The following is a 14381-nucleotide window of genomic DNA, read 5'->3' on the forward strand; positions in this document are numbered from 1 at the left end:
TGTCCCCTGCATCGGCAGGCGGGCTCTCAACCACTGCGCCACCGGGGAAGCCCAATGGACTTCTTAAAGTAGCACCTTCCTCTCAAATTCTGAGGAGCCCTCAGGGCTTCCAGCTGCAAGACGCGGGCCTCTGGCATGGTCTCTACCCTGCAGGTCCCTCTCCGGGCCTTTCCCCGTTGCTCATCGGCTGCCTTCTGCTCCCAGAGCTCACTGTTCACTTGCCAGGCACTCCCTGCCGCCCCAGGCGCTCCGGCTCCCACCATTTTTGAGCCCCTTCACCCCAGACTTGTGGTCTGAGTTTGCTTTCTGTGAACTCTGTGCTTACCTCCCCCAGCCTTCTCCTTGTCTCACCTCACAGCTCATCCATTTCAGTAACCACAGTTAACCCGACGGGCATCCTAAGTGCTTTTCATGTACTGACCTCATTCAGTCTTGAGGAAGGATCCTCCTCCTGTTCCAGGTGAGGAGACTGCAGCTCCCAAGGGTTATGGAACTGGCCCAGGACACAGCTAGTAAGTAGCAGAGCTGAACCCAGGCTGTCTGGCTCCAGAGGACTGACCACCGCCCCGTCCTACCTCTCTTCACACCCACATCATCCCCTCACCCTTTCGTCCATGCCCCGCCTGCCCCGCCTTCCAGGGCAGAACCCTGGCTCTTCCTCTGCTCCTGCCGGGGGAGGTTCGGGTAGGTCACAGGCCTGGATAAGCCCCCAGTGCACGGCCTTGCCCACCCTTGCTCTGCACCGCTTCCCGGCCTGTCCTCAGGTCCCTCCCGACTTTGCAGTCGGCCTTGCTCCCTGCCACGGCAGAAAGGCGAAGGCTGCTCCATCTCTTTTCACCACTGCTCGATATTCTTCCCATTTTCTGTCCTCCTCTCTCCCTTCCCCACATTCTCAAAGGAGGCACATGCCTTTTCCTCTCTGAGTCTCAACCCTGCTCAGGTCCACCCCCTGCCGCCTGTCCCAGCCTGCGCTCATCCACAGCCCCGCCCCAAAACTCATAGCACCTTTCGGGCTGCCCCATCTTTGACTCTGCTCCCCTCACACCAGCAGCCTTCTCTTTACCGCCAGTAACAGCAGTGCATCCTTCTGTTTCCTTTAGAACAAGATGCAGATGTTTTCTAGGACTTTCTTCAGCTTCAGGCAGCAGGTGTTTTGGTGGAAAGAGCGTTCTTCCCCTGAGTCTTTAGGGCCAAGCTCTATTCTCTTATCCTGTAGCTTTTAAAAAAAGAAGGGGGGGAACAAGGAGAAAGAAAAGAAAAGAAAAGAAAAAGCCCCCAACAGCCTGGAGGCAGGCTGTGTGTCTCTGGTTACTGAATGTGACTCACTGGTCCCTCCTGATGAGCACCCCTGTACCATCATCAAATGCAGGGGTGTGTCAGGGCTGAGGGCCAGGAGGAGAGCTTGGCCCTCGGGAGGTGGCCTCCCAGAGCAGCCAGGATGTGACAGGTACGGAGCACGCCCTGCCTCCCCGGCACTGGGGCGCCGAGAACAAGGCCTGCATCCTCCAGGGAGGCAGCACATGTGAACCCCCCGGCAGCTTCAGATTCCACTGTGGTCCTCCAGGCAATGCAGAGAAACCCTGGGCCTGGGCTGGTGGGTGGGCTGAATGCATGTGGGTGCTGAGAGGCAGAGGGCCGGCACTGGGCGGAGGAAGCGGCCAGGGACCACGCACGGGGCAAAGTGGGACAGGGTCCTCAGACCTTCGTCTTTTCTGAGAGGAGCCAGGAGGCTGACAAAGCCATGCCAACCACCTTCTGGCGAGGAAATAGGCAGGGAAGGAGGGGAAGCAGGATCCCTGCATCCTGAATGATTCTGCAGAGCAAGGTTCCCCTTAATGTGCCCCATCCAACCTTCGTCCACTAGATGTTAGGTGAAGGAAAACGTGTGGACCAGCATCTGTGGGCAGGTGGAGGCCCCGCTGCTCCCGGACTTCGCCCTCTGCAGGGCCCTGTTTAAGGTTCCGAGAAGCCCTGCAGAGGAGAAACCCAGCATTTAGCCCGGAATTCCCCACGCTTCTTTGGCCACTGATTTTTTTCCCCCCATGTAACATCATTAAAGTTTCATGGGGTTGGTATTCAGTGAGAGATCTTTGGGAAGTGCTGGTGTGAAGAATTTCATAACAGCATACTCTGGAATGTGCCCATTTTTCATTTTACATGGAGGCCATGCCACATAGTGGAAAGGCTATGGGCTTTAGATAGGACTGACCTGGGTTTAAATCTACCTTCCTATAAAATCCCTGGCCTTGGTCAAGTTACCTAACCTCTCTGAAACTTAGTTTCCTCATTTTTAAAGTGGGAGAGATGACATCAGCCACCTAATAGAGCTTTTGTGATGGTTAAATGACAAAATAATAATAGTTAACACGTATAGAGGGTTTATTTGTGCCAGATACCACTTTAAGCACTTTCTTCATCTCCTTTCTCCACCACAGCTCTGAGGTAGGTAATGTTATCATCTGTATCTCCCAGGTCAGGAGACCCTGACACGCAAAGTTAAAGGCCGTGTATATGTTGGAACTGAGATTTGCACCCCAGACACTAATACCTGGTAGAGTCGGGATTTGAAACCTGACCATCACTTCTCAGCAGAGAGCATGCTCCCAACCACTGTGTCATAAAGGGCCTGGTGCATTAAAAGCCATAAGGAATATCAGTTCCCTTTTCAGGTGACTCATGGATATTTGAAGGGGAATCGGACATTCCTGAGACTCCAAGTTATTCTGCAGTCTTTTTTATCAAACCTGTTAAGGGAATAATCTGGACCTGCTTGTCCACTCACTGTTTTCTGCACATAAAATAAAAATTCTCCTTCAGCAAGTGTCCAGAAAGTTATGATCCTTCTTTATGACCTGTCTGCTTTGCCTCCATATCATGATCCACCTCAGTTTGGGCAGCTGCTCGGCTGTCGGGCTGGAATTGGGCCACTTCCCACACAGGTGCCATCAGTAGTCCGTACATCCCCATCCAGGACCAAGAGTCCTCCCAGAAAGCACAGTGGGGCTGTAGCTTGTTCCTCAGGCTGTTCTCTTTCCTGTACTTCAGTGACAGACTTGGCAACGGTCTGAGAAGGTGTCCCTTTTATCACTCGTTCAACAAACATTTACTGAGTCCCTTTGCTGGGCTAGGTGCGTGCTCTGTATTGTGCCTTTTAGGTAGATCTCAGAGTCTTCCTAACAGCCCTCAGTAGCCCTCTAAGACTGGAATGCTGTAGACTCTCTTCCATCAGTGGTGTTGAGGCCCTTTTCCACGTAGACCAGCCTTGTTGTTTTTTTAAAAACTTATTTATTTGATTTATTTTTGGCTGTGTTGGGTCTTCGTTGCTGGCACGGGCTTTCTCTAGTTGCGGTGAACGGGGGCTACCCCTCGCTGCAGTACGCGGGCTTCTCGTTGCAGTGGCCTCTCTTGTTGTGGAGCACAGGCTCTAGGCGCGCGGGCTCAGTAGTTGCGGTGCATGGGTTCTAGAGCTCAGGCTCAGTAGTCGTGGCCCACGGACTTAGTGCTCTGCCGCGTGTGGGATCTTCCCAGACCAGGAGTTGAACCCGTGTTCCCTGCATTGGCAGACGGATTCCCAACAACTGTGCCAACAGGGAAGTCCGACCAGCCTTGTGTTATTTTTTTTTGCAGTATGCGGGCCTCTCACTGTTGTGGCCTCTCCCGTTGCGGAGCACAGGCTCCGGACACGCAGCCTCAGCGGCCATGGCTCACGGGCCCAGCCGCTCCGCGGCACGTGGGATCCTCCCGGACCGGGGCACGAACCCGTGTCCCCTGCATCGGCAGGCGGACTCTCAACCACTGCGCCACCAGGGAAGCCCAGACCAGCCTTGTTTTGATTCACAAACTACTCCAGGATTCCCAACCCCTGCCTCTTGTGAGACCCTCTCAATAGGCTCTCTAAGCCCCATCGTTCCAAATGCAAGCTCCTTGATTTTTGTTTGATTTCAGGATTCCCAAGCATCTAGAGTTTCCAGTAGGACTGGGTACACAAGTGCCACAAACGGGGTTCTCCCCAGGCCCCTGACAGCCACTGCAAATGAGCTCTCCTCTGCTCAGAACATCATTCTAATCATCCAGTCCACCAGGCAAACCTGGTTCAAGTCTCCCCTCCTCCCTGGTCCCTTCTCCTTCCATTACCCCACACACACTTGCAAGTAAGCTAATCATTTTCTCCTCTGTTCTGCTCCTGTACCTCACAAATGCCCCACAGCTAGGGGGAAAAAGGCATTTCTTCCTCAAGATACTTGACTGCCACCTGCTGGAAATTTGTAGTAATGGCGCCACAAATCTCTGCCACTTAACAGAGGCACAGGTACACTGACATGGGACAGTGCACTGCTTGCACAACTGCAGGCACGGCCCTGCCTATTGCAGTGATCAGGATTGAGGGGATCTTAAACAGACCCTCCTGTGTCCCCAGTGCCCTGGCTTCCACTAGGGCTAAAGAAATGCTTGCTGATTGATCGTGGTGCAAACCCCGGTTACCTTAGGGTCGAGGCACCTGGTCTCATGGGTGAATGTTCTCTAAATCCGTCTGTTGCAAAGCGAGGCAGCCAAACTCCCCACAAAATTTCAGAGTAACCAGAGGATCAGGGGGACTTGCAGAGGGGACGGGGGCCCTTCAGTCTCTCACCTCTGCTCAAAGGCCACCACCATCTGAACAGACCAGAGCAACTCCACACATTCATCCCCTCATTAAACCTTGAGTTGAGAATATGGAGAATGGAACTGGGGCCAGCTGCCCCGCTCCTCTGCATGGGGGAAGGACAGTACTTTGGAGCAGATGCTGTGTCCAGGGCCAGCGCCTTGAAGGTGGTGGGGATGCAGAGGTGGCCACACAGGGGTCCTTGCAGGCAGCTAGGGGTTTTGTGGCAAAGTAGATCGGTGAGCATGTAGCTGCTAGACACGGGTAAGCAAGGGTGTTGATTCACTATCGTCCATATTTTCCTAAGCTGTGCCCTTTTATTAAACATCATCAAAAGCCATGACGTCCTGAGGCTTCACAAAGTGGTCTCAGTAGAGCTCCATCCAGCTGTTAACACCTGCAGGCGGGGGCAGGAGGGGAAACACGCTTTTACCAGGGTCCTATTTTATAAAGGGAGAAGCCCTCTGTCCTTTCACAAAGCTTGTTTCCCCAGAGCCAGAGCCGTTCGGCACAGCGTTGCTCAGGTCACATAGAAAGAGTCTCCTGGGGACTTCCCTGGCGGTCCAGTGGTTAGGACTCGGTGCTTTCACTGCTGGGGCCCAGGTTCAATCCCTGGTCGGGGAACTAAGATCCCGCAAGCCACCTGGAGTGGCCAAAAAAAAAACCCCCAACAAGTCTCTTGGACAGATACCTCTCCCTGCTAACCCTAATAAAGTAAGAGGAGCGTTTCCCTCTCTGCCCTGGCTTCCAGGAAGCCCACAGACAACTTCTTACTTCACTTTCTGTAGCTTTCCTGAACCAGGATTGCTTCTCCTCACACTTCCCTGATTCCTTCCTCAGGAGTGCTTGTTTTTGGGGCATTTGTATTTTCCTTTGTAGGGGTGGCTTTGGGGGCAGGATGGGCAGTGGTGTGGCAGAAGAAAGAACCACTACTGGTGAGCCAGACACATGTGGGTTTCAGTCCCCACTTGCTAAGCGAGATGTCTTTGCCTCTTCAATGCTTAGTTCCTTACCTGGAAATTTGGGTTAATGACCATAATTAACAGATAGGTTACTGTGAAGATTAAACTCCACCAGTGTGACCGCCACTGTTCCCGCTCCCTCCTCCCAGGTCAGGCTTGGTCTGTGGCTCCAGGATCAGAGTCTATTTCCTTCTTCCTGCCTGTGTCAGTCGGCTTGCGATGAGTGATACAGCGGGGAGAACTAGGGGACCAAGGGGTTTCCGGGGATGCAGGACCTTCAGTGCTAAATCAGGAAGGTCAGAGGCAAACAGAAGAGCCAGTCACCCTGGTATTAAACAACCTCAATATCTCAGGGGCTCACAGTGGCCAAGGTTTACTTCTTGTTCATGCTGCATCCATATAGGGTCTTGGCTAAAGGAGGAGCCTCTATCCAGGAGTCGCTGGTCTCGGCACAAACGGGGGCACACAGTAAAGGTCAGTTTGAAGGTTGCCACTGTCCCTTCCACTCACGTTCATCCATCAGGGTGAGTCACTTGGCCAGGCTTGGCATGAGGCAGCCTGCCGACTTCCCACACAGAAGAGCAGCTAATGGTGTGAACCTTGGTACAATCCACACGCTCCCCTTTCTCTACTTGTCATTCTGGGCAGGGAGGAGGGAAAGCCCAGAGATGCCTGGTGCACAACTGGAGGGCACCCTGTGGCCATCTTCCTGTGGATGGTGTGTGTGGGTTTCTTTAGGGGCGCTTCAGCCTTGCCCCGCTCTGCTCCGAGTACCAGCTGTCTCCTTTGGGCACCTAACAGTGGCTGACAAGCTCACCCCTGCTAGCACCCTTGCTCCTTTGTGTGGAGCCCCAGAGAATCTTCTCCCTATGCTCCGAGGAGCACAAGGGGACTGAGGTGGGACAGAGGGTGCCCCCAAGCTCTTGCCAGGAACACGTCCCAGGTCCCTTCATGCCTGGCTTTCTCTGGCCACCCAGAGAGCCTCCCTCCCACCTTCAGAAATCTCTAGGTCAGAAGTGGGCACACGTGTGACCCCTGACTCCAGGACCATGGCCAGGCTCTCCCAAGAGCGTCCTCGCTATGTGTCACTTGGATGGCAGCACCAGGACCAGCCCTGAGCCCCCAGTCAGCAAGGGTCCCTCTCGCAGGTACCTTTGGCCTCTTGGAGCCCCTCTCTTGGCTCAAGTCTCTTCTGGAAGTAGTTAGCACAGAAGACGTTTTTTGTCCCTTTTCTTTCGTTGTTCCATTTATTGTCTTACATCTAAGAACACCTTCCTGGAGAGAAAACGGTTTTCCAAAAAATAACTGTCACAGCTGATTCAGCTTCCTTACCTTGTCCAAGCATATAATGAAACATGGTTTTTGTTTTGCAAACTACAGTGCCAGAAATCTATGTTAGCATTTATTATTTCTATAAAGTAAACATGAGTGCTGGAAAAAAATGATCAAAATAAGAAATTTCGTATGGAGTTTGGTACGGAGAACCTTTATCTAAATTTCAGGGAAGTGGGGGAAAGAAAATGCAAGGCATGGTGCTGGGAGATGCTGAGCCGTGAGATCCAGGCGCAGCTGGCGGGAAGGGGCGGGGTCTAGGCGGAGAGGCCGCAGCGGGGAGGGGGAGGGGCAGAGCAGCCGGGGAGAGCTGGAGGCTTCTCTGAGGGTACACCTGGGGTCACTTGCAAGGCACGCAGGCGTTCACGCGGTGACCGAGTGGGTAAAGGGAGCCACACCTGTAAAACAAAGTGGGCACAGCTGAGGCCTCGTGCTCTCGGCTGCGTGCTCTTGGGAACTTAAGTATTTCAGCAGCCTGGCGCCTTGGGTAGCAGATGAGCTGTCGGGCTGGAGAGCGAGCACGTCCTTTGCGGAGGCCTGGTGTATCCTGCTAGGGGTTTTTGGGGTTTTATCTGGAAGGCTTGGGGAGAGCAATGAAGCCACTCAAGTATTTTAAGCAAGGGGGTGTCCTACTCTGACCACAGTGAGGAGGGGACGAGACTGGAGAGGGGAGCAGCCTGGATGGAGGCGATGAGTAAAGGATGGATGAAGTGGCTGGGCCCACCCATCCGAGGGCCAAGTGTGGGCTCTGGGCTGTTAGAAGGAGAAGGGAGGTCGCCCAGGGTGGATCCTGGGTTGCGAATTTGGGGGCTGGCAGGATAGTGTGGGACCTGGATGGGGAATCAGATTTAGATGAGATTGTGTGTGTTGAGCCTCCCCCAAGCAGCCCTGCCCTGGGGACTTTGCATCCCTGCTGCTTATCCATCGAGGCTTAGGGACTGGGAGTCCAGAATTCCTGGTCACATCGTTTGCACTTGCCCAGACAGGGTTACCCGTGTCAGACAGTGAGGGTTTCTGAACCAGACTGCAAGGAAGAATAAATCGGGAGGACACGGTCTGTTCTATCCCTGGATATTCATTTGAAGACCTTTATAATGATCAAGACAAAAGCAGGTCATTGAAGATGCAAGAATTAGCCAGCGGAATGTGAAGCGCCAGCATTTGTGCTTCAGGAAGGTCAGGAAGGCCCCATTTAAAATCTGTCTTTCCATCTCAAGGTGGAGCAGGTAGGGAGTAGTGGGGGCAGATGCAGCCCATTTCTTCCTTCAGAGCCTGTTCCTCCCACAGGGGTCGCAGGGCCAGCAGGAGGTGGGCAGGGCAGCAAACTCTCCCTCCGCTTTAATTTAACACGAGCAGCTTTTCAGAACTGATTTCTCTACCACATGTTCAGGGACATTTTCTTTCAGCGTCTGAGCTCACTCCCAGCGGTTTCAGGTACCGGCCCTGCTGGCATTTTGTCTTGGCTTAATGTTTCCTGAAGACTTGTTTTCTGTGGTTCCTCGTTGTGTGCATTTAGGCAACTCACCTGGCTGGAGAGAGCGTTGAGTGGCGTCGTTATTGGCAGGTGTAGCTCCTGGAGCCCCACTGCTCTCCTGCTATGTGACCTCGGCTGGTTTCTTCACGTCTCTCTGCCTCGATCTTCTCGGTAAAATGTGGAAACAACAGTATTTACCTCAGAGTTATTTTCAGGTCTGAGTGAGTTAATCTACGTGGTGCAGTAAGAACAGCGCCTGACGCCAAGTACACGCTCAGTCACTGTTCACTGTTATTATTGCTTTTGACCCAGTAGGAGAATGAAAAATATAATTATCTTCTTCCTCTTAAGGCCGTGTCCAAGAATTTACATTTAGTAATTCAAAAGGCGTTGTTTTTCACAGAAAATACCTCCTGGCAGACTTCCTCATGTGTTTGCAGTTGAGTTTAACAGGCATTTGAAGGACGGGACGGTCAGCTCAGCATTGCTCCCTGTAATCAGGAGTCATGAGCAAGTTCCCCATCTTCCTCAGCTGCTATGAGACTTTTCATTTACTCCAAAGTGACCTGTCTGGGATTTCTTTTCCTGTGGGCCCCACTGTAGGTTTCTGGAAGAAGTTGACTGCCTGAAAGGAAGCGACAAAACATGAAAATTGCTTTGAGGTGACCAACAAGTCCAGTGGCCCCTTGCTTCTCCCAAGGTGGATCTGGGGTTTAAGAACCGTAACTTCAGGTAACAATCCTATCCCACCCACCCCTGCCTAGAGTGACTGTCATTGGCAGCTCCGATGGTAGTCCTTCCCTCAGGAAGTGTGGTTTCTTCCAGGAGCCCTGGAACTTGAAATTTTCCACCTCATGCAAATGTATGGCTGTTCAAAAAGAGGAGTGGGGGCTAGAGGGGGCACCACAGGTCTGACACCCAAAGGGTCACCGAGACCCTGAGGTCTGTGCTCACTGCTGGCCTACTTCTCTTAATGTCAGTAATAATGATAATAATAACAACAAAATCTACAGCTGCGGCAGGGCCTTTAATGTGATTAAATGATTATAAAATACTCCTCGAAGATTACATCAGACTAGCCAGGAAATTTCTAAAAATGAAGAGTAAGAAGCAGGAAAGGAATCGTTTTACCAGATATTAAAATGTATTATAAAGCCACAATCATAAATAGTGTGGTACCAGAATGGAAATAAGCAGATCAAAGGAAAAGAAGAGCAAGTCCAGAAATAGAAAACGAATCAATAAAGATGGCATTTCAAGTGACAGGTAACAGGACACATGGTCTAGTGAGTGGTGTTGGGACAACTGTCTATTTGGAGAGAAGTAAGAAATTCCCACCCTTAGGTCGTGTACCAAAAATAATTTCCAAGTGGATTAAAGAACTAAATTTTTTTTAAAAAATTATAAAAACATTAGCAAAGAAGAGAATTTTATTATTTTGGGGTGACAAGGTTTTTAAAACATGTCACTTTAGTATCACATACAAATACCATAAGCAAAGTTAAAAGGCAGAAGCGGGGGGAAGTATTTACAACATCTGTGACGAGCAAAGATTAATATTCCTAATATACAAATTTATTTATTCAACATGCATTTATTGAGTGCTTACTGTGTGCTGGAAAGTGTTCTAGGCACTAAGGGTGCAAGCAGTAAACCAAAGTCCCTGCTCTTCTGATGCTTATAGTCTAATGGAGAGGACAGCCAGTAAATTAAGTAGATTATTGCAGGCCAAATGCTGATAAGGGCGATGGGAAAAAATTAAGCAGGCCCTGGGGTGGTTAGGAGGAGTTGGTGGGGAGGTCATATTATGTGGCTCTTCAGGGAAGCTTCACTGATGAAGTTTCATCTGAGCAGAAATATGAAAGAAAAAGGGGAGAACTGGTTGAATTTTGGATGTTTTTTTAATCTTGAGCTGATAAGATTTGCTGATGGATTGGATGCCGGTTGTGAAGAAAAGAAAGGAGTCAGGGGCCTGAGCAGCAAGCAGGATTGAAGTGCCACTTACTGACCTGGGCATGAGCAAGAGGCTTGGCTTGGGGAGAACCAGGGACTGGTTATGGATGTTTCATGTTTCCGTTGTATAGTCAAAGGGAGATGTCAGGGTGATGGTTGGTTATACAGGTTTGGAATTTGGGGAGAGATCTGGGCTGGAGATGTAAATATGGGAGTTGTCGTAGCATATATAGTATTTGAAGCAATGAAACTAGACAGATCTCCTAGGGAGTGAGTATAGACAGAGAGGAAGGCCGAGGACAGCTGGAGGTGAGGAGATGAGAGGAACCAGCTGAAGAGACCAAAGAGGAGTGGCCACTGAAGTAGGAGAACCATGAAGCTGAGAGGCAGGGAGGAGGGAGAGATCAGCTCTATTAGATGTGCTGAGGGGCCGAGTAGGGAGGGAATGGAGAACTTGCTGTTGGATTTAGCAATGAGGAGGTCACCAGTGAACCCAACAGGGGCTGTTGTAGTGGGATGATGGGGACAAAAGCCTGATTTGAGTTGAGTTATAGCGAGGGAAGAGGAAAGCAATTGGAAACAAAGAATTGGGGCAGTAACTGGAAGGGAGTGGAGTTCAAAAAAGTTGTGTTTTTCTCCCCCGCAAGATGAGAGTTGTTTCAGTGTGTTCTTATCCTAATGGGAGTGATGCTTTAGAGTGGGGGAAGTGGATGATGCAGGATTGGGGCGGATGGTCTGGACTAGTAAGAGAGGATGGGGTCAGCATGCTTTGGGGCTGGGGTCCTAGCCTGCAGCATCTAGGTAGCTGGTAAAAGTGGTCGCTGGCCTCTTAGTGATGTATCAGCTAAGCATGAGGGTTGGGGAGATGTTGGAGGTTTGAGGAGGAAAGAGCAGGTATGGTAGCAGAGCGGGAGAGTAAATGGAGCAGAGGAGTCGGGGATCGTTGCATGCTTTTCTCCCACCAGTTCAGGTGCCCGGGTGAGCATGAGTTGGGCCCATCGATCCTAAAGACAATATGGTAGGAAAATAGGACATGAGTGGGCACAAAGGAAAACCAAGAAGTGCCCATATAAACGTAGGAACACCATCCGTAATAATTTTAAATTACAAGTAAAAACAGTGAGGTTTCTTTTTTTCTTTCAGATGACAAAAAAGATGTTTTTGGGGGATGTAAATTATTGGTTCTTTTCTGGAGCACAGTGTTTCAGTATTTACCAAAACATACAATGTGTGTCCCCTTTAGACCTGTCAGTCTGACTTTTAGAGATAATAGCTCAAATGTGCAGAGCTACGCACACAAAGATGTTCACTCCAGCAATGGTCGTGAGAGTGAAAACACAGCACATGCCTAACCAGGAGGGCTCAGATCTCTAATCTGTGGGCACAGTAGTGACAGTGAAAACAAGAGCTCACCCTTGCCTCTCACTTTGCAGATGAGGAAACTCGGGCCCAGAGAGTGGGAGTGACAGCCCCAGTCACGTCACTTGGAGCTGGACCCCGACAGCGGGCAGTGCACGGCCACCTTCAACTGGGTTTGCAGTTGGAGTCCCTTGCAAGGTACTTGCCAGCCTCTCCTTTGGGCCGACTCACTTTGTGCTTTTAAGATATGAATTCTCAAAATGTTTTGCAAGTGTTTGCAGTGTCTTCACTTCATTATGCTAGGTTTTCCTTGCAGTGGAATCCTGAGTACAAAAGGACAGTTTGGGAGGACAGGACAGACTTTGCCTGGGCCAGTGATGGAGAGGGACCACTTTTTCCTGACTCCCAAGTGGGACTTACAGGCTGAGAAAGGATATTTTCTGCTTTCCTACAACTTTGATAAAAATTTGTAATAAAAATACAAAGATAGGGCTTCCCTGGTGGCGCAGTGGTTAAGAATCCACCTGCCAATGCAGGAGACACGGGTTCGAGCCCTGGTCTGGGAAGATCCCACATGCCGCGGAGCAGCTAAGCCTGTGCGCCACAACTACTAAGCCCATGTGCCACAACTACTGAAGCCCGCACGCCTAGAGCCCGTGCTCCGCAACAAGAGAAGCCACCGCGTTCAGAAGCCCGCGCACCGCAACTAGAAAAAGCCTGCGCACAGCAACGAAGACCCAACACAGCCAAAAATAAATAAAGTAATAAATAAATTTTTAAAAATACAGAGATAACAGGTAGATCATATTTATTTCATTGATTAGATTTGATTAGAAGAAGATTAATTTAGGACTGTCAGAACATCTGGGACACTTGGTCCCCTCCGTGGGAGGAGCACAGGGCTGTAACTTCTAGAGCCTTGGGTTCTGGTTTAGTTCTTCCATGCCCTGGCACGGGGATCTAGGAGAAGCCACCCAGTTTCTCTGAGCTTTGTGTCTACAAGAAAAACGAGTGGGTGAGCCTAAATTACCTATAGGAACTCCTAGAGTAAACATGATGCCCCTTCCAGTTTTACCTGGTCCTATTCCATCCGGTTGGCTGGGTGAGAGAGATGTTGGTGCTGTAATCAAGTCCCTTTCCCTCCACAGAGCCACCCTGGTCGTCCTCCACCTTAGAAGAGCACGTAGAAATAAACGTGCCTCTGTGCCTCCTTGTACCTATTCCAGACTCCAATGGCCGAACAGAGAATGGACATTTCTTCAACTATCAGCGACTTCATGTCCCCAGGTGCCACCGACCTCCTCTCCAGCCCCCTGGGCACCGGTGGCATGGATTGCAACCGGAAACGCAAGGGCAGCTCCACGGACTACCAGTAAGGCCTTTGGGCTCGTCTTCCTCTGGCTAAACTTGGTGTCGGCTCACAGGCATGAACATCTAGGGCATCTACTGTCCCTCCTGGAAGAAGGGATCCTCTCTGTGAGAAGGGATGGGAATGAAAGATCCAACTCCAGGTGGCCACACAGTAGTTGATTTTGCCCTTTATCTTCCCCCTGGATAGCAAGCAGGAGGGAGCGTCCCAGTACTGCTGAGGTGTTTACTCCCTGCTCCTGTCCCCAGATTGTTCCACATCGAGGGAAAAAGAATAGCCGTAAAGCCAGGTTCCACATTTTACCCCTTTCTTCATTTTCCTTTGCTCTTTTGAGCGAGATGGCCGAGTCCCTGGATGTAACCTCAGTGGTTTCAAAAAGAGCTTTGCCTGAAGGCCTCTCTCCAGGAGGACATCAACGGCTTACTTAACATTTTTGGAGTGAATAAGTAGAGGTCATCTCTGGAAACAGTATAGGGACAGTGATATTGTCCTTAAACATTTTTTAAATTAGTGTGTTCCTCTTATATTAAATAGTACTTTTTTTTTTAAGACTAGATGGCTTTTCTTTTGAGTAAGTAAATTTTCACACTTATAGTCAACTCTTCTGTAGCTGTACAAACATCTAGGGAATAAGTCAGCATAGAACATCCAAAGGCACGTTTTGTTTTGTAGAGGCAGCTGTGGAGTCTTGCCCAAGTGTCCATTTGAGAGGTTTTCTTCTGTTTAATGAGGGAAAATCTCCAAGGAGGTATCCCCCTACAGCAGATGTCCTTTCTGCTGAAGTTCACAGGTCGAATTTGGGGAGCACAGTGGCTGGAGGTCAGATGCCCACTAGGAGATGCTATGAGTAATATGTAAGTGATCCCAGATGATTAAGAGAGTGGACGCCCAGGGGATGGAGAGTGGGTGTGAGGACTTGAGTGGGTGTTCTTCCATGGCAGTAACTCCCCAACAGGGAAGCTAGATGCTTTCTGTGGAGCCTTTGTCTTGGGCCAGTGCTGATGGAGGCCTTGACATGTTCTAAGACCTCTGCTATCTAGATCTGTGGTTCCCAACCTTGTCTCCATCCAGAACTTTCAGGTTTCCCGCATGGACCCCAGTTTGCAGCTCTTCTGTAATTCGTGGAGACCCTATTAATTAAGCGACCATAATCCTTTTCTTATCATTTTAATGCACTAAACTCATACCTGTAGAGCAGAGCTGCTTTTCACCTGAGATGGTCATCTGCCTCAGTGAGCGGATACAAGTCTAGACAAAAGGGAAGAGAGAGTTGTCGTTTTCCCCTGTGGC

The 14381-nt window shown here is 50.4% G+C and overlaps 1 protein-coding gene across 4 annotated transcripts in view; it reads left to right on the top strand.

Annotated features, from left to right (window-relative positions):
* BMAL1 (basic helix-loop-helix ARNT like 1) overlaps window positions 1-14381 on the top strand; it is a 74334-nt gene that overhangs the window by 29477 nt on the left and 30476 nt on the right. Inside the window, exons 2-4 of one of the 4 annotated variants that reach the window (XM_007471417.1) lie at window positions 9014-9142; window positions 11797-11920; window positions 12949-13094. In XM_007471417.1, the coding sequence (XP_007471479.1) occupies window positions 12955-13094 (140 nt within the window). In that variant the 5' untranslated portion in view covers window positions 9014-9142; window positions 11797-11920; window positions 12949-12954. Of the gene's footprint in view, window positions 1-9013; window positions 9143-11796; window positions 11921-12948; window positions 13095-13641; window positions 13663-13874; window positions 13946-14381 lie in introns of those variants that run through there. The other 3 variants (XM_007471419.1, XM_007471420.1, XM_007471418.1) reach the window with 3 other exon arrangements.

Source organism: Lipotes vexillifer, unplaced genomic scaffold, assembly GCF_000442215.2.
Source record: "Lipotes vexillifer unplaced genomic scaffold, Lipotes_vexillifer_v1.1 scaffold6, whole genome shotgun sequence".
Taxonomy (NCBI): domain Eukaryota; kingdom Metazoa; phylum Chordata; class Mammalia; order Artiodactyla; family Lipotidae; genus Lipotes; species Lipotes vexillifer.